The 20595-nt window shown below is 39.5% G+C and overlaps 1 protein-coding gene across 19 annotated transcripts in view; it reads left to right on the plus strand.

Moving 5' to 3' along the window:
- Window positions 1-20595, plus strand: part of ARB2A (ARB2 cotranscriptional regulator A) — a 481527-nt gene that overhangs the window by 319982 nt on the left and 140950 nt on the right. For 17 of the 19 annotated variants that reach the window (XM_073014612.1, XM_073014598.1, XM_073014605.1 and 14 more), the window contains one exon: window positions 1200-1284. In XM_073014612.1, coding sequence (XP_072870713.1) covers window positions 1200-1284 — 85 coding nt within the window. The other 2 variants (XM_073014603.1, XM_073014602.1) reach the window with 2 other exon arrangements.

Genomic DNA, 20595 nt, shown 5'->3' on the forward strand with positions numbered 1-20595 from the left:
GCTTGTTTACCAGAATAGCAATCACCGATTTTTCCAAAATGATTGATGGGATGATTTCTTTAAAAAAAAAATCTGTCTGGAAATTCATTGTGTGTGTGTGTGTGAGTGTGTATGTGTCTGTGTGTTGAGAAATGTTTTAAAAACTGTGTGATGATAATCACATATTTTTAGCCAGACTTCAAATACAGACTTAAAATGTATAGAAGGAATATAGATTATTTTATTTCTCTGAATTGTAAATCATTACCTTACATTGTAAATTACCTAATTTTTAATATTGGAGGCTTTGTGTCCATAGACACACAGCTACAACTCACCAGATGGTGATTCTTTATAACTATTTTGATACAGACTTCATTAAAGCAGGTAAAAGTAAAAATTAAAAAATAGTATTTTTATATGGGTCAGATTTTGAGGAGTAAATACAAAATTCATTTATTCTGGTATTATGCAAAGAATATAGTTTAAAAATTGGCTATTCTTTCTTGTGTTCATATTAATATTTATTTTAATCTAAAAGTTAAAAATGGATACTTTTATTTTCCCTTAATTATAATACCTTTATTTGTTTACTGCTTGGCCATCTAAACTTCACTTGGAAATATATTGCATCATGGTTCATGGAAGGTTACATGTCATCTTATTTTATTTATTTATTTTTTGAGACGGGGTCTCCCTCTGGCACCCGGGCTGGAGTGCAGTGGAGTGATTTTAGCTCACTGCAACCTCTTCCTCCTGGGTTCAAGCCATTCTCCTGCCACAGCCTCCCAAGTAGCTGGGACTACAGGCATGCGCCACCACGCCCAGCTAATTTTTGTATTTTTAGTACAGAAGGGGTTTCACCATGTTGGCTAGGCTGGTCTCGAACTCCTGACCCCAAGTGATCTGCCCGCCTCGACCTCCCCCCAAAGTGCTGGGATTATAGGCGCAAGCCACCATGCCGTGCCCTTACATGTCATGTTAATATCAGCACAGATGATTTGCTGAATTGTAAAACAAACAAACAAAAAAACCTTTTTCACAGTCATGTTAATTATGAATAATTACTGACTGTTTACGTAAGAAAAAATGTTAAGTGTATTGAAAAATAAATTGAATACAGTCTAGTGGTTGATTTCATAGGATAAATTAATCTCTTCCTCAACATTTGGTCTTGGCTTAAATTGTATTTCAACAATATTGTCTCTATTACATTGCAGAACTGTTGTAATTGGGTCTCTAGCTCAGAACCATTAGACACATCAGTGGAGTCCATGCTACCTGATTGCCCCCGAGTCTCAGCAGGTATGTGTTTGATAAGAGATATATGATTGCTGTTGTTTATCAAGGTGAAAAATATGCTAATGAAATGTAGAATTCTATTTTGTGAATTAGTTTGTTTTTGTCTTTGAGTTGTTGGATGAATTATTGGTAATATTATGCATGGGTAGAATCCTCTATCACATATTTGTTAAGTAACTTAAAATGCTTACCAAAAAACTCGGTAAGATGAATAGGTGAAACAATTCAAGAGTAGTATAGACAACTGCTGTTGAAACTTAGAGAGATAAGACATACATACATGGATACCTGAACAACAAGGATTGGGCAGACATACAGGATCTTTCATAGGATATGTGTCTCTGAGTTCCAACTCAATGGTATGACAGGCAGGCAATGATGTTGTGTGCCCTAGAGACTTTAGAAAAAAATATTTCATGTAAAGATTTTAGTTGCTTCTTGTGTTAGACAGACAGACTCTGGACTGTGGGAAAACGTGCAAGATAGCATCCTATGCAAAGGAGACAGAGCAATTTAAGGAGCAACAGCAGGAATGGATCTGAAGATGTTCACAGGGAACAAAGGCAAGACTGGACTGCCTATTGAAAGGGAAGAGGTGAAGAGGTGAGCACGTCAGGAGCAGCTGGACTCTAGGAAGTTTAAGGATAGCATTGATTTCCAGCCTAAAGTCTTTGTATTGGAGTTACTAGATAAGAAGAGAGAATGACATTTGTAAGCTTTCTGGTTTCAACTTTCGCAGTTCTCAACCAAGTGAGCAGTGGCATCTTGTTATAACTGATAGCAGAAATGGGTTTGCTCTGGCCATGGGTGCTGGAGAATGGGTAAAAGTTTGGAACACAAACTACTTTATATTAACAATCATAAGTGATAGCTAATCACTGAGTACTTAAAGTTGAAAATATGTGTACATATTTGAAGAAAATAATTTGGAGAATAGTTCAGATTCTAGGTATAGAACTACTGTTACAATTAAACATCACTATCATTAATACTTAAACTTCAACTGAGTTTCACTATCATTATAGCTGAATTTTATAAGTCTGTAAGCCAGGGTTCAACCACAGAAACAGAACCACTAGAAGATGTATATGCTACTATACATACACATAGAGATAGACATATACACACACATACTTATGCACATATGTATATATGTGTGTGTTCTTAAATATTATACAATCAATTTTCATTATTTATGCTAGTTATTTAATGTGAAGTCACTAAAAACACTGAATTAGCAAATAATCATAGCTCCTAGATGAAATACAAGGCCAGGTTCCTGTGAGCTTCTGGTCACATTTTTGTCAACCAATCAATATGTAAACTTGTTTATGTGTGTTTTTGTTTAATGACACCTTATTTAATATATCCTGTTGATTCATTAACATTGAGCTCATGGCCAGCAGCAGTGTAAGTCAGGCCTCAATGAAGCTTATCTAACACATATTTTCTCCATAAGGCATAACACAGCCTTCTTGTGCTTAGCAACACTACACAGCACTTCAGCACTACATTTGGGGGCTATTGTAAACAGTGAAACCAAAAAAAGGCACAGAAATAGAAAACTGTGGCACTAAATAGTCTATAAAAAGGATACTTATTCACAGTGTAAGAACTGAAACAAGAAGGCAGAGCATGAACTTGTTCAGCCTTAATTAAGAATGAATGACTCAAATTTTTCATCATTCTGCACATGTGCATTTTGCAAATAACTACAAAAATGCCATGAGTATGGATTTTGGGGTTACAAATAAATTTTAGTGAGTAGGTGAATTTGTAAGTTTAGAATCCACAAATAATGAAGACAAACTGCATATAGGAACGAATTTGTCACTGGGACTTTACCTGAGGCTGGTTGAGCGATCTCTGTAAGGATGTTGACCTTGTATCTGATGGAGGAGCTTGAGTTCACAGAGCAGGCAGTTGGTAAGGGAAGATGAATGTGAAGTGGCAGAGACAACAATGAGCTAGAACCCATAAGCGAGAGCTGGAGTTCAGGAAGGTAAGCTTAAACCGACGTCAGGTTTGTTTGTTTGTTTGTTTGTTTGTGTGTGTGTGTGTATGTATGTTTGTTTTTCCAGAGTCTCACTTTATCACCCAGACTAGAGTGCAGTGGTGTGATCTTAGCTCACTGCAGCCTTGATCTCCAGGGCTCAAGTGATCCTCCCACCTCAGCCTCCCAAGTAGCTAGGACTACAGATACACACCGCCATGCTCAACTAATTTTTTTTTTATTTTTAGTAGAGACGAGGTCTCACTATGTTGCCCAGGCTGGTCTTGAACTCCTGAGCTCAAGCAGTCCTCCTACCTTGGCCTATCAAAGTGCTGAGATTACAGGCATGAGCCACCACACCCGGCCCATATCAGTTCTTGTTGCTTCTGTCTTGTTGCTTCTGTGGATGTCTTGTAGAAGCCCTGTGCCCTTTGTCATGGATCTAAACACCTGCACCTGCTCCAGGAGTCAGAGCTGCTGAAGGAGAATTCACGGGAAGGTGGAGCAGATGCAGTCCTAGCTATTGCCTCACACCACAAGGCAAGCCAGCAGATAAGTGACAAGATGTGTGAACTAGAAATGGCTGCTGCTTCACTTTACCCCTCCAAATTTTCCACAAAAAAAAAAAATCTCCCTTATGTACCATCCTAACCAGAAACAGACAGGAAAGGAATTCTGGGAAATGTAGTTCAACCTAACCAAACTGACACATTCAAAAGCCACCACAGTCCACCTCTTGCCAAGTTGGCACTGATGTACATTTCCTCAAAATAGACTTATTGTCCAAATAACGATGTTAATATTAAGAAAGTCATGCTTCCACCAAATATCATACAGCCATTGAAATGTACAATCGAAAACACACTACAAGCAAAAACACACTAATCCCTTCCCTAGAAGAGGGAACAGAATCCTTTTATTGTCCTTTGCTGATATCCATTCTTCTCACCCTTGGTACCCTGTAATTTAAATACTGAGAAATAAAAGTTAATTACTTTTGACAATGTGTTATATTAGATGATAAAGGAATAAGAGAGAACATGAAAACAGAAATATTTAACTTATATGTATATATAAAAATATTCATATCAAAATAAGTACTACTACATGCTTTGTTTTTGTAACCAGTTTTGTTGGTATATACTTATAACTGGTATTTATAATTTATATGTAAGTTACATATATAAGTATTTATAACTTATATACTTATAGCTGGTATTTATAACTACCTTTTTCTGTTACCCATTTAGTACAGATATACCTCAAAGATATTGTGAGATCCATTCCACACAACTGCAATAAAGCAAATATTTAATGACACCTAAAATAGTAAATCCTTTCCAGAAGGATTTCAAGTAACTTTGCCCCAGATTCATCAAAGGAATCACTGTCTCTGGAATCCATAGCCTTACAAAATGTGTATCGTAAATAATGAGACTTAAAAGTTGAAATTGCTCTTTGTTACATGGGCTACAGAATGGGTGTTGTGTTAGCAGTCATGAAAACAACATGAATCTCCTTGTTCATCATCAGAGCTCTTGGATGACCAGGTGTGTTGCCAAGGAGCAGTAATATTTTGAAAGGAATCTTTTCTGAGCAGTAGGTCTTAATGGCAGGCGTAAAATATTCAGTGAGCCATGCTATAAACAGATGTGCTGTCATCCAGGCTTTGTTTCGCCACTTATAGAGCATAGGCACAGGAGACTTAGCATAAATCTTTTTTTTTTTTTTTTTTTTTTTGAGACGGTGTTTTGCTCTTGTCACTCAGGCTGAAGTGCAGTGGCACAGTCTTGGCTCAGTGCTGCCTCCTGGATTCAGGCGATTTTCCCGCCTCTCTTGGCTCACTGCCGCCACCTGGGTTCAAGTGATTCTCCTGCCTCAGCCTCCCGAGTAGGTAGGATTACAGACGCCCGTCACCATGCCCTGCTAATTTTTTGTATTTTAGTAGAGACAGGGTTTCGCCATGTTGGGCAGGCTGGTCTTGAACTCCTGATTTCAGGTGATCTACCCACCTCGGCCTCGCAAAGTGCTGGGATTACAGGCATGAGCCACTGCACCCAACCGATTTAGCATAATTCTTAAGGGCCCTAGGATTTTTGGAATGGTAAATGAGCATTGGCTTCAATTTATATCATCAGTTTCATTATCCCCTAACAAGAGAGTCATCCTGTCCCTTGAAGCTTTGAAGCCAAGCATTGACTTCTCCTCTCTAGCTATGAAAGTCCTAGATGGCCATCATCTTCTTCCAGTGGGAAGCTGTTTTGTCTACATTGAAAATTTGTCATTTTGTGTAGCTACACTCATCAATGGTCTCAGCTAGATCTTCTGGATAACTTGCTGCAGCTTATACATCAGCACTTGCTGTATCACCTTGCACTTTTATGTTACAGAGATGGCTTCCTTCCTTCCTTAAATCTCATGAACCAACCTCTGCTAGCTTCCAACTTTTCTTTTGCATCTTCCTCACCTCTCAGCCTTCATAGAATTCAAGAGAATTAGGACCTTGCTCTGGATTAGGATTTGGCCTAAGGGAATGTTTTTGCTGGTTTGATATTCTAACCAGACCACTCAAAGTTTCTCCAGATCAGCAATAAAGCTGTTTAGCTTTCTTATCATTCATGTGTTCGCTAGAGTAGCACTTTTAATTTCCTCAAGAATTTTTCCTTTGCATTCACTACTTGGCTAACTGTTTAGTGCAAGAGGCCTAAATTTCAGCCCCTCTTGGCTTTTGACATGCATGTCATCCTAAACGGAATCATTTTTAGCTTTTGATTTAAAGTGAGAGATATGCAACTCTTCCTTTCACCTGAATTCTTAAAGGCCATCGGAGAGTTATTCATTGGCCTCATTTCAAAATTGTTGTGTTTCAAGGAACAGGGAGGCCCCAGGAGAGGGATAGGGACAGGAGAACTGCTCAGTTGGTGGTGCAGTCAGAACACCTTTATCAGTTAAGTTCACTGTCTTCTATGGGGGCAGTTGGTGGCACCTCAAAACAATTACAGTAGTAATATCAAAGATGACTGATCAAGGCCGAGTGTGGTGGCTCTTACCTGTAATCCCAGTACTTTGGGAAGCCAAGGTAAGAGGATTGTTCAGAGCCAGGAGTTTGATACGAGCCCAGGCTACAAAGCAAGACCTTATCTCTAAAAAAAAAAAAATTTTAAAAATAGCCAGGTATGGTAGTGCACACCTACAGTCCCAGCTACTCAGGAGGCTGAGGCAAGAGGATCACGTGGGCCTAAGAGTTCAAAGCTACAGTGAGCCGATGAGCTATGATTGTACTACTGTACCCCAACTTGGAAGACAGAGCAAGACCCCGTCTGTAAAAGAAGAAGAAAGAGGAGGAGGAGAGAAGGAAGGAAAGAAGGAAGGAAATCCATCACTAATCACAGATTACCATAACACATGATAATCATGGAAAAGTTTATTAGCACAGGGAAACACGAAGCGAGCACATGCTGTTGGAAAAATGGCTCCGATAGACTCGCCTGATGCAGTGTTGCCAGAAAACTTGAATTGGTTAAAAAAAAAAAAATCAGTATCTGTGAAGTGCAGTAAACTGAAGCACAGTAAAATGAGGTGCGCTTTGTTCTCAGCAAGCACTTTAGTTGGTCAACATTCTTTGCCTGGTGAAATGATCCACACCTTCATTCTCGAAGAGTTTTGGCCATTAGCAGTCCTGCCTGAATTAGGTGATCATAGTATGCTATTGACTGTAATTACAGAAACTACTTACAGGTACTCTGGAGCATTTCCTGCATTGCAGAGATATTACTTATTACCCATTGTGTAGTAGCAACTACATTTTCCTTTGGAAATCAGGATTTATCACCCATCCAGTATAGTGCTCCTATCCAGTACATCCGTGTCCGGTTGATTCAGTGGCATAAGGAGACCAAAGTGGCAAGATTGCAGTCTCAACTTCCAGTTCAAATGAATTATTATTATATCACCTAATGGAAACATTTCTCCTTTTTGGAACTAAGACCTTTAGACCAGCAGAATCTGAAGTAATGGGCATGGGAAGCAAGAGCTCCACTTCACTAAGTATAGTGGGATCACTAAGGATAGTGGGAAAAGAAGGCAGTCCCATATCTATGCCTTTATTCCCAGATTTGGGGCAAATAGCAACCTAAATTAAATGCTGATTTAGAGAAAAGTCCGTATTTGGAGGATATAGTCCAACCACACAAGGTGTTGTCACCTAGCAGTCATAGATGAGTCTTCAAAAGGTCATTTCAGCTTTATCCTCAAGCCTGCTGCTTAAGGATAATGGGGAACATGGTAAGAGCAGTGAATGATGGCAGACCTCAGGCGCTCTCTTCTCCTCTAGCTTGCTCACTGGGATGGAAATCAGCTGCCAGGTTGTAAGCTGCCCTGTGGAGAGGCCTACATGGCAAGGAACTGGTATATCGGGCCAAAAGCCAGGGAGGACCTGAGGTCCACCAACAGCCATGTGAGTGACCTTGGAAGAAGATTCTCCCCCAGTTGAGCTCTTTGAGATGACTACAACCCCAGCTCAACACCTTGATGGTAGTCTTGTGAGAAGCCTGAGCTAGCATCACTCAGCTGTGTTCAGATTTCTGACCCACAAAAACTGTGAGATGATAAATGTATATTGTTTTAAGCTGCCAAATTTTGGGGTTATTTGTTCCACAGCAGTAGATAATGAATGCAACAGGCTTAAACTTAAACTCAGGTGGTTGCATAGCCTAAGTAGAAGCAACTTTAAACCTTTTTTCGAGACTAAAGCCTTGTAAGGCTCATCTTAGCCCTGATACCTTAGGGTTTAAGAGCATCTATTTCTAAAGATACACTAAAATGCTCATTGAAGACAATTTGTTCCTACCCTTGCTCCCCTACTAACTGATTATACTTTGCTGTATAATTTATCAGAAAGAAGATATTAAATTTCTTTATCATACTTACCTTTTACTAAGTCACCTTTATTGTTCAGCTCTCCTCTGACCATTTTTTTTCCTTAGGACGGAACTTGCTACTAAGTGTAACTTTTCATTCCCTGTGGGGTTTTGTTCTAACAAATTTGGCCTAAATCAGAAGGAGATTGTACATACATTCCCTAGCACATATCCATTTATCTCTAAAGTATTTATTGACACTTACTGTGTTCCAGGCACTGTTCTGGAAGCTGGAGACATAGCAGTGAACAAGAGCTCATCATGACCATCTTGTTCTCCATAATTTTAAAAAAGAATGAATTGCTTTCGGGGCCTATGCTAGCAAAAAGGTTCTTCCTTTAGAAGCTGGCATCAACATTAGGTTGCATCAAATAAGAAGAGAGTTAGGACCAGCACCCCTATCATTTCCTATACCTACTTATAAAAACTTACCATTTCTTCAGCCTGACTTAGTGCTTTCCCTCAGAGTCCATAAAAAATGTTGAACAAGATTAATTGTTCAACATTAATTGATTGAGGTGATGGCAGAAAATTCAAACAGAAACAACCAAAGGTTGATGAAGTAGCTTTGAAACACCCAAATTTCTCTGATCAATAATTTCTGTTATATGTAATTTAAAATATTAACATTATTTGAAGATTTCAACATGTGTACTGACCACAAATTAGTAACGGATCTTCAGGCTGTATATTCAGTTTAATGAAGTTTTTTTTCCACCTTACTAAATTGTAAAGTTTTTTTTCTTGTTATAATATGCTTTGATCTTTTGACTAAAAGTTTCACAGTGATAGCAGTGAAATTGCCTATAAACATACACACTTATTTAATACGGTAGTTTCTCCTTTATAACTAGATTTGCTTCCCATTACCAAAAAAATATATATTGGTCATAATAATTTCATTTTATGAGTGTTACTTACCTGTTTATATGTAATTTAAAACCAGATAAAAATTTTAAATTTTTACTTAAAATATCACTGTATGTTCTGCATAGTTATGTTGTTTTTATTTTTCTTTTTTTTAGTTTTATTTTAGTAGAGCCATGGTCTCACACTGGTGCCCAAGTTGGCCTTGTTGTTCATTATTAACAGGTAGGGAAGGCCAAGCACAGTGACTCATGCCTGTACTCTCAGCATTTTGGGAGACCAAAGCTCAAGGATCATTTGAGGCCAGGAGTTCGATACCAGCCTGGGTGACATAGCAAGACCTCATCTCCACTAAAATTTTTTTTTGTAATTAGCCAGTCATGGTGACATGAGCCTGTAGTCCTCGCTACTTGGTGGCTGAGGTGGGAGGATTGCCTAAACCCAGGAGTTCAAGGCTGCAGTGAGCTGTGATCTTACCACTGCATTCCAGATATATCTCCACCATCCACTGTATACTTACATATATGTCTATATAGTGGATATTGGAGGGGTCTTGCATCTATGTCAGGTGACTGGTTTCCCACTTCTTTTTATTTATAGCGTTTTCTTTTTGTTGTGGTTGGCTTGTAGAGACCAATTCTCATTTTTTTTTCTCCGTAGGTTATTGGGGTACAGGTGGTATTTAGTTACACGAGCAAGTTCTTTAGTGGTGAGTAGTGAGATTTTGGTGCACCTATCACCCAAGCCGTATACACTGCACCATATTTGTAGTCTTTTATCCCTTGCCCCTTCCCACTCTTCCCCCAAGGTCCATCATATCATCCTTATGCCGTTGCGTCCTCATAGCTTAGCTCACACATATTAGTGAGAATATATGATATTTGGTTTTCCATTCCTGAGTTACCTCACTTGGAATAATAGTCTCCAGTCTCATCCAGGTCACTGCAAATGCTGTTAATTCATTCCTTTGTATGGCTGAGTAGTATTCCATTGTGTGTGTGTGTGTGTGTGTGTGTGTATACACACACCACAGTTTCTTTATCCACTCATTGATTGATGGGCATTTGGGTTGGTTCCACGATTTTGCAGTTGTGAATTGTGCTACTTAAACATGCATGTGCAAGTATCTTTTTTGTGTAATGACTTCTTTTCCTCTGGGTAGATACCCAGGAGTGGGATTGCTGGATCAAATGGTAGTTCTACTTTTAGTTCTTTAAGGAACCCCCACACTGTTTTCCATAGCGGCTGTACATTACCACCAGCAGTGTAGAAGTGCTCCCTGATCACCGCATCCATGCTAACATCTACTGTTTTTTAATTTTTTTATTACGGCCATTCTTGCAGGAGTAAGGTGATACTGCATTATGGTTTTGATTTGCATTTCCCTGATAATTAGTGATGTTGAGCATTTTTTCATATGTTTGTTGGCCATTTGTATATCTTCTTTCGAGAGTTGTCTATTCATGTCCTTAGCCCCCTTGTTGATGGGATTGTTTTTTCCTTACTGATTTGTGTTTATTCTAGATATTAGTCCTTTGTCAGACGTATAGATTGTGAAGATTTTATCCCACTCTGTGGATTGTCTGTCTACTCTACTGACTGTTCCTTTTGCCGTACAAAAGCGCCTTAATTTAATTGAGTCCCAGCTATTTATCTTTGCTTTTATTGCATTTGCTTTTGGGTTCTTGGTCATGAAATCCTTGTCTAAGCCAATGTCTAGAAGGGGTTTTCCAATGTTATCTTCTAGAATTTTTACAGTATCAGGTCTTAAGTTTAAGTCCTTAATCCGTCTTAAGTTGATTTTTGTATAAGGTGAGAGATGAGGATCCAGTTGTATTCTCGTACATGTGGCTGGCCAATTATCCCAGCACCTTTTGTTGAAAAGGGTGTCCTTTCCTCACTTTATGTTTTTGTTTGCTTTGTCAAAGATCAGTTGGCTGTAAGTATTTGAGTTTATTTCTGGGTTCTCTATTCTGTTGCATTGATCTATGTGCCTATTTTTATGCTGGTACCACTGTTTTGGTGACTGTAACCTTGTAGTATAGTTTGAAATTAGGGTGATTCCTATAGATTTGTTCTTTTCGCTTAGTCTTGCTTTGGCTATGGAGGCTCTTTTTTGGCTCCATATGAATTTTAGAATTGTTTTTTCTAATTCTGTGAAGAATGATGGTGGCATTTTGATGGAGATTACTTTGAATTTGTAGATTGCTTTTGGCAGTATGGTCAGTTTTCACAATGTTGATTCTACCCATCCATGAGCATGGGATGTGTTTTCATTGGTTTTTGTCATGTATGATTTCTTTCAGCAGTGTTTTGAAGTTTTTCTTGTGGAGGTCTTCTGACTCCTTGGATAGGTATATTCCTAAGTTGTTTTGTTTTGTTTTGTTTTGTTTTGTTTGCAGCTATTGTAAAAGGTGTTGAGTTCTTGGTTTGATTCTCCGCTTGGTCGCTTGTTGGTGTATAGAAGAGCTACCGATTTGTGTACATTCATCTTTTGTCCAGAAACTTTGCCGAATTCTTTCATCAGTTCTAGGAGCTTTCTGGAGAATTCTTTAGGGTTTTCAAGGTAAATGATCATTGTTAGCAAACAGTGAGAGTTTGACTTCCTCTTTACCGATTTGGATGTCCTTTATTTCTGTCTCTTGTCTGATTGTTCTGGCTAGGACTTCCAGTACTATGTTGAAGAGGAGTCATGAGAGTGGACATCCTTGTCTTGTTCCAGTTCTCTGAGGGAATGCTTTCCACTTTTCTCCATTCAGTATTATGTTGGCTGTGGCTTTGTCATAGATGGCTTTTATTACATTAAGGTATGTCCCTTGTATGCCAATTTTGCTGAGAGTTTTAATCATAAAGTGATGCTAGATTTTGTTGAATGCTATTTCTGCATCTGTTGAGATATCATGTGATTTTTGTTTTTAATTCTGTTTATGTGGTGTATCACATTTATTGACTTGCATCTGTTAAACCATCCCTGCATCCCTGGCATGAAACTCACTTGATCATGGTGGGTACTCTTTTTGATATGTTATTAGATTTGGTTAGCTAGTATTTTGTTAAAGATTTTAGCATCTATGTTCATCAAGAATATTTGTCTGTAGTTTTCTTTTTTGGTTATGTCATTTTCCTGGTTTTGGTATTGGGATGATGCTGGCTTCATAGAATGAATTAGGGAGGGTTCCTTCTTTCTCTATTTTATGGAATAGTGTCAAAAGTATTGGTACAAATTCTTCTTTGAATGTCTGGTAGAATTCTGCTGTGAATCTGTCTGGGCCTGGACTTTCTTTACTGGTAATTTTTTATTACCATTTAAATCCTGCTTCTTGTTATTGGTCTGTTCAAGGTATCTAATTCTTCCTGATTTAAGCTAGGAGGGTTGTATTTTTCCAGGAATTTTTCTATCTCTTCCAGGTTTCCTAGTTTATGTGCATAAAGGTGTTCATAGTAGCCTTGAATGATCTTTTGTATTTCAGTGGTGTCTGTTGTAATGTCACCTGTGTTTCTTAGTGAGGTTATCTGGATTTTCTCTCTTCTTTTCTTGGTTAATCTTACCAATGGTCTGCAAATCTTATTTATCTTTTCAAACGATCAGCTTTTTGTTTCATTTATTTTTTGTATTGTTTTCCTTTGTTTCGGTTTCATTTAGTTCTGCTCTGATCTTGGTTATTTCCTTTCTTCTGCTGGGGTTGAATTTGGTTTGTTCTTGTTTCTCTAGTTCCTTGAGGTGTGACCTTAGAATGTCAGTTTTTACTCTTCAGCCTTTTTGATGTAGGTAGGTGTTTAGGGCTATAAACTTTCCTCCTAGCACTGCCTTTGCTGTATCCCAGAGATTTTGGTTAAGTTGTGTCATTATTGTCGTTCAGTTCAAAGAATTTTTTAATTTCCATCTTGATTTTGTTTTTGACCCAATGCTCATTCAGGAACAGGTTATTTAATTTCCATGTATTTACATGGTTTTGAAGGTTCCTTTTGGAGTTGATTTTCAGTTTTATTCCACTGTGGTCTGAGAGAGTGCTTGATATAATTTCTTTCTTAAATTTATTGAGGCTCGTTTTATGGCCTATCCACAAGGTCTATCTTGGAGAAAGTTCCATGTGCTGTTGAATGGAATGTGTATTCTGTGGTTGCTGGATGAAATGTTCTGTATATATCTGATAAGTCCATTTGTTCCAAGGTATAGTTTCAATCCATTGTTTATTTGGTGACTTTCTGTCGTGATGACCTATCTAGTGCTGTCAGTGGAGTATTGAAGTTCCCTACTTTTTTTATATTGCTGTCTATCTCATTTCTTAGGCCTATTAGTAATTGTTTTGTAAATTTGGGAATTCTAATGTTAGATGCATATATGTTTAGGATTGTGATAGTTTCCTGTTGGACAAGGCCGTTTACCATTATATAATGTCCCTCTTTGTCTCTTTTAACTGCTGTTGCTTTAAAGTTTGTTTTGTCTGATGTAAGAATAGCTACCTCTGCCTGCTTTTGGTGTCCATTTGCATGAAATGCCATTTTCTACCCCTTTACTTAAGTTTATATGAGTCCTTATGTGTTAGGTGGGTCTCCAGAAGGCAGCAGATGGTTGGTTGGTGAGTTCTTATCCATTCTGAGGTTCTGTATTTTTTAAGTGGAGCATTTAGGTCATTTACTTTCAATGTTAGTATTGAAATGTGTGGTACCATTGCATTCCTCCTGCTCTTTGTTGCTTGCGTACTTTGTTTTTTTTTTGTTTTTTGATTTTGCTTTTTAACTTATATTTTTGTTTTTTAGGTCCTGTGTGATTTAAGCTTTAAAGAGGTTCTGTTTTGATGTGTTTCCAGGACTTGTTTCAAGATTTAGAGCTCCTTTTAGCAGTTCTTGTAGAGGTAGCTTGGTAATGGCAGATTCTCTCATAATTGTCTGAAAAAGATTGTATCTTTTATATGTGATGCTTAGTTTCACTGTATACAAAATTCTTGGCTGATAATTGTTTTGTTTGAGGAGACTGAAGATAGTGCCCCCGATCCCTTCTGGCTTGTAAGGTTTCTGCTGAGAAATCTGCTGTTAACCTGATAGGTTTTTATTTATAGGTTACCTGGTGCTTCTGCCTTACAGCTCTTAAGATTCTTTCCTTCATCTTAACTTTGGATAACCTGATGACAATGTGCCTAGGTGAAGATCTTTTTTGTGATGGATTTCCCAGGTGTTCTTTGTACATCTTGTATTTGGATGTCTAGGTCTCTAGCAAGGCTGGGCAAGTTTTCCTCTATTATTCCCCCAAATATGTTCTCTAAGCTTTTTGAATTCTCTTCTTCCTCAGGAACACCAATTATTCTCAGGCTTGGTCGTTTTAGCATAATCCCAGACTTCTTGGAGGCTTTGTTCATATTTTCTTGTTCTTTTTTCTTTGTCTTTGTTGGATTGGGTTAATTCGAAGACCTCATCTTTGAGCTCTGAATTTCTTTCTTCTACTTGTTCAGTTCTATCGCTGAGACTTTCCAGAGCATTTCACATTTCTCAAAGTGTGTCCCAGAATTTCCTGAATTTTTGATTGTTCTTCATTTAAGCTATTTCCTGAATATTTCTCCCTTCACTTCTTCTATCATTTTTTGTATTTCCTTGCATTGGACTTCGCCTTTCACCAGTGCCTCCCTGATTAGCTTAATAACTAACCTCATGAATTCTTTTTCAGGTAAATCAGGGATTTCTTCTTGGTTTGGATCCATTGCTGGTGAACTATTGTGATTTTTTGGGGGGTTGTTGATGAGCCTTGTTTTGTCATATTACCAGAGTTGATTTTCTGGTTCCTTCCCTTTTGGGTAGGCTCTGTCCAAGGGAAGGTCTACGGCTGAAGGCTGTCATTTAGATTCTTGTGTCCCATGGGGTGTTCCCTTGATGTAGTACTCTCCCTCTTTTCCTATGGATGTGGCTTCCTGTGAGCTGAACTGCAGTGATTGTTGTCTCTCTGCTGGATCTAGCCACCCAGTGAGTCTACCCCGTTCCGGGCTGGTACTGGGGGGTTGTCTGTACAGAGTCCTGTGATGTGAGCTGTTGGATTCTCAGCCATGGATACCAATGCCTATTCCATTGGAGGTGGCAGTGGTGTGCAGTGGACTCTGTGAGGGTTCTTAGCTTTGGTGGTTTGATGCTTTATTTTTGTGCTGGTTGGCCTCCTGCCAGGCAGTGGCACTTTCCAGAGAACATCAACTGCAGTAGTGTGTCCGGAATTGGTGGGTTCTTGGTCTCACTGGCTTCGAGAATGAAGCCGTGAACTTTCGTGGTGTTACAGTTTTGTTTTTTTTGTTTTTTTTTTTGAGACGGAGTCTTGGTCTGTCGCCCAGGCTGGGGTGCAGTGGCCGGATCTCAGCTCACTACAAGCTCCGCCTCCCAGGTTTATGCCATTCTCCTGCCTCAGCCTCCCGAGTAGCTGGGACTACAGGCACCCGCCACCTCGCCCGGCTAGTTTTTTGTATTTTTTAGTAGAGACGGAGTTTCACCGTGTTAGCCAGGATGGTCTCGATCTCCTGACCTCGTGATCCGCCCGTCTCGGCCTTCCAAAGTGCTGAGATTACAGGCTTGAGCCACCGCGCCCGGCCGGTGTTACAGTTCTTAAAGATGGTGTGTTTGGAGTTTGTTCCTTCTGATGTTCAGACATGTTCATAGTTTCTTCCTTCTGGTGGGTTCGTGGTCTCACTGGCTTCAGGAGTGAAGCTACAGACCTTCGCGGTGAGTGTTACAGCTCTTAAGGTGGTGCGTCTGGAGTTGTTCGTTCCTCCCATCTGGAGTTGTTCATTCCGCCCAGTGGGTTTGAGGTCTCGCTGGCCTCAGGAGTGAAGCTGCAGACCTTCGCGGTGAGTGTTACAGCTCATAAAGGCAGTGCAGACCCAAAGAGTGAGCAGCAGCAAGATTTATTGCAAAGAGTGAAAGAACAAAGCTTCCACAGTGTGGAAGGGGACCCGGGTTGCCACTGCTGGCTGGGGCAGCCTGCTTTTAGTCCCTTATCTGGCCCCACCCACATCCTGCTGATTGGTCCATTTTACAGAGCGCTGATTGGTCCATGACAGAGTGCTGACTGGTACCTTTACACTCCTCTAGCTAGACATAAAAGTTCTCCAAGTCCTCACCAGATTAACTAGACACAGAGCACTGATTGGTGCGTTTATAAACCTTGAGCTAGACATAGGGTGCTGATTGGTGCGTTTACAAACCTTGAGCTAGACACAGAGTGCTGATTGGTGTATTTACAATCCTTTAGCTAGACATAAAGCTTCTCCAAGTCCCCACCAGATTAGCTAGATACAGATGCTGACTGGTGCATCCACGAACCCCAAGCTAGACACAGAGTGCTGATTGGTGCATATACAATCCTCCGACTAGACATAAAATTTCTCCAAGTCTCCACCTGACTCAGGAGCCCAGCTGGCTTCGCCTAATGGATCCCCCACCAAGGCCGCAGGCGGAGCTGCCCGCCAGTCCCAGGCTGCTTGCCTGCACTCCTCAGCCCTTGGGCCGTGGATGGGACCAGGCGCCACAGAGCAGGGGGCCGCACCTGTCAGGGAGGCTTGTGGTGCGTGGGAGCCCATTGCGTGGGGGCTCAGGCATGGCGGGCTGCAGGTCCTGAGCCCTGCCCCGCAGGGAGCTGGCTGAGGCCAGGCAAGAATTCGGGCACGGTGCGGGGGAGCCGGCAGTGCTGGGGGACCCGGTGCAACCTCTGCAGCTGCTGGCCCGGGTGCTAAGCCCCTCAGTGCCCATGCTGGCCAGTCGCTCTGAGTGCTGGGCCCGCCGAGCCCACGCCCACCCGGAACTGGCACTGGCCCGCCAGCGCCTCGTGCAGCCCCAGTTCCCACCTGCGCGTCTCCCTCCACACCTCCCCACAAGCAGAGAGGCCAGCTCCGGCGTCAGCCCAGTGAGGGACTCCCACAGTGCAGCGGCAGACTGAAGAGCTCCTCAAGCGTGGCCAGAGCAGACGCGGAGGCCGAGGAGGCGCTGAGAGAGAGCAAATCCCCAGGGCCTTTCTGCTGCTTCCTCTAACCCTGTATTTCGCTTGACTCTCCAGATTGACCCAGCTCCAGGTAAGGTGGGAAACTTCTCCAGCAAACAGACCTTCAGTTTCTCCAATGGGGGTGTGTGTTTGGGAGTGGAGGCTCTCCCTTTCCCACTTCTGCAGTTGGGGCACTCAGTATTTGGGGTGTCTCCTAGGTCCTGCAGGAGCAGTCCGCTATGTCTGCGTCCTCTCAGTATTGCTAGTTTGTTCTTGCAGTCAATCTGGAGCTAGAATTCACAATGCAAGCCTCAGGCATGCTACTCTATCCAGAGCTGCAATCCAGTCCTGCCTCCCATCAGCCATGATGATCTTACCTCCTCTAAAGACCAATTCTCACTCTATTTATGGTGTTTTCTACTTGTAAAATTGGCCAGTTAAGGACACTGTTATTCAGAGAATGGTGTAATCAGTTAATAGGATCTATATTTATTTTATAGTCCATATTTTAATTATTTATTATAAAGTGGCAACAGTAAATATCTGCCTCACTTATCTTGTATAAAAATGGGGACAATTTGTATATTTTCTGGAGGGACATTTTGAGTTCATCAGAAGGAAGACACTGAAAAATTCCACATGGTACTATATATTCCTATTAGGCATTTTAGAATTTAAGACTATAATTTAAAACTATTACTGATTATTCTAATTCTATAGGACTGAAAAGGCATTTGCAGAAATACTTTCATTTTCCTGTTTCTATTTCTATTTATACAGAACAAATAACTTATTTATTTAGGTTTTCCTATGTTCTCTGAGACATTGATAAGGGTCACAAAATATTATACAGAAATCAGGGCCACAGAAAGATGATAGAAAATATAGTGAAGAAATTAAAAGGAAAATTAATACTTGAAGGAAAAATATTCATAGGACATAGAAATATGGAAGCAATAAAGCTGAAAGAGACATTGGGATAGCAGTTAGATAATATTATAAATGATCTTCTGTGATGTGCTGCTTCCCCAAAATAGTCAATTTAATTTTTGACTGTGTATGAGGGGACATTCTATCAGGGTGAAAAGAAAGGAAAATATAAATGTTTGAAAACAGACAAGCTTGTAGAGCATTGATATATTCTGACTTCTTACAAGTTGGCACAGTTTGCTTTGGCTGGCACATGACTGACAGGTCACTATTTGCTAGATTGATTCTACCTGGGGCTGTGTTTGGAGAAGTGTTGCTGCTAAGGCTTACATACTTTTAGCCCCCCTCCAGATGTGCTCCCTGAGTGCCTTTAAGTATGCCCATTCAGTCTTCATGCATTAATTCAGTGAGTAGTCATTGTGTACAAGACATTGCTCCAGGTACCAGGGATACCGCAGTGAATTGCAATAGGTGAAGGTCCAACACAGAGCTTACATTCTAGTAAGGGAAACTAACAGTAATCAAGATAAGTAAGAAAAGTATATAGGATGTCAGAAGTTTATTGTCTGTCTCCCCTACTAGAATGTAAGCTCCATGTAGGAGAAAATATAAAGCAGGAAGGGAAGACTAGAAGAGAGGGTATGAATTTTGAGACTTGTTTTACCAGTCCTTTAAGAATTATAGTTACCATAAAGCAGAGTTACCGGCAAATTATTATTATTCCACTATTCCTAAAGTGGCTACAGGAAAGTATACTATTTGTACAGTCCTCTAGGCATCACAGACAAGGTTACTTATATCCAGAGGCAGATGAACAGTTTTGCTACCTACATCCCTCCTGTCTGACCTGAATGGTGAGGGGATCTTGACATGCCTTTGGCCACTTTGTACCAGGCACACAGGATGGAAGGCTGTACCTTAAAGTGTCATTTTTCTGCATGCTCTTGAGGAAAGACCTGAACCTAGATTCACTAAAACTATATAGTCTAAACACCTGATACCTGTCAGCATATTTTCTCCCAGAACTTATAACCATCACATTATTCTTTGCCCATACTATAGCTTAGACAGGCATTTCTCTGTTATTTTAGCTTTCCTAGAACACTTGATATAAATCTAGGCACTTCAAAATTAGAAAGATAACAGAATACAGCAAATGTATTTTAAAAAGAAGAAGAAAGGAAAAGGAAAACAACCAAGCATAGTAGATGTCTTCTGGGTTAAGAATTAAACTTAAGTTCCTCTATTAGATGGACGTTTCTTGGATTTGGAAGTAAAGAGGGGGACCATTGATCATATGTACCTAACTACTAAGCCCCATTTTCTCATCAGAACATGAAGTGGAAAGTTAGCAGTTACGAGGTGAATTGGAATTGTAGACAACCTGCTAATGTAACCCTAATTTTTATTTGCTTAAATAGTCCAGATTGACTGTTTACACTGACTGAACTTACTGAATATTTGCTAAATAGTCACTTCACATTATTGCTGAAAATACCTCTTGAGGAGATGACATTAAGGAGTTATATCTCTTCTTTGTTAGTGAATAATCATTTCCTTCTAAAGATAGCAATGAAAAATCAACAGTAATTGCCTCTAGAATGTGGTGTCACTCAGAATGTGTAGACAAGTTGAGTTGTCTAATATGTTTTTAGACACAGCTCAAATTAATTAGGTAATTGGAAATCTATACTTTGCCTTGTAAACATATCTTAAAATTCAAGGCATATTAGCATATGTGAATTACTGTACTACCTTTGAGTATGTGTACTACTCAAGAAGTATAGCATTCCTCTTTGCAGTCAGAAGATATTCTAATCCTTTAAGTGATGTTTTCATGAACTAAATAACACTTTTCAGACAGTTTTTATTACTGTAGAGTTAACCTTGTAGCTTTTAGTTATCAGTTCTCTATTCATTATTGTATGCTACCTTATAATTATTAGTTAATGTAAGGGGATAAGTATTGTAAAAGTTGACCACCAGGAACTCTGTGTTTTCAGTTTATCATTCATAATAAATAGTTGGAATCAGGAACTCTCAGAAAGTTATTAATTAAAGAATCAATTAAGATGACCTATCTAAATATAAAATCTTCATTTATATAGATCACTAGTATATATAATCATTTGCCCTGATTATATATATTTCATCAGGTCCAATATTATCCTGTGATTTTGACTCTTTCAGTTTTCCAGTAATTCCAGTGAATATAAGTAGTCTCACTCCAAAAATCTCACTTTAAAAAAATTAAAAATAGCCATCATGTTTTTTACAGCTTTCTGAACCAATTTGTGAAAAATCCTTCGAAGAATTTGGCAGTAAAGGTGGCAACTCTCCTTTTCCTGAGCTAACTCTTCTCTTTAAAGATAAAAAAAAAATTAACTAATTGTTTTTGGAATGTTTTTAGATAAATAACTGAATAATAAGAATTTGTATTTGTACTTAAAATGATAAGTTTTGAGTTAATATGGAAACACTGTTCCTTTTACTGCCCCCATAGGAATATCTTCATGGCTTTTAATGCTCTGTGCGTACTTGCTGGAAAAAATAAGTCAGGAACCAGTGGTACCTAAGACAGACATTTTCATCCCTTTTATCATATGTTAAGTCTTGATCTCCCTTCCTGTGGCTGTCTTTGCTTCACTTGCCCC

Source organism: Chlorocebus sabaeus, chromosome 4 (assembly GCF_047675955.1).
Source record: "Chlorocebus sabaeus isolate Y175 chromosome 4, mChlSab1.0.hap1, whole genome shotgun sequence".
In the NCBI taxonomy this organism is placed as follows: domain Eukaryota; kingdom Metazoa; phylum Chordata; class Mammalia; order Primates; family Cercopithecidae; genus Chlorocebus; species Chlorocebus sabaeus.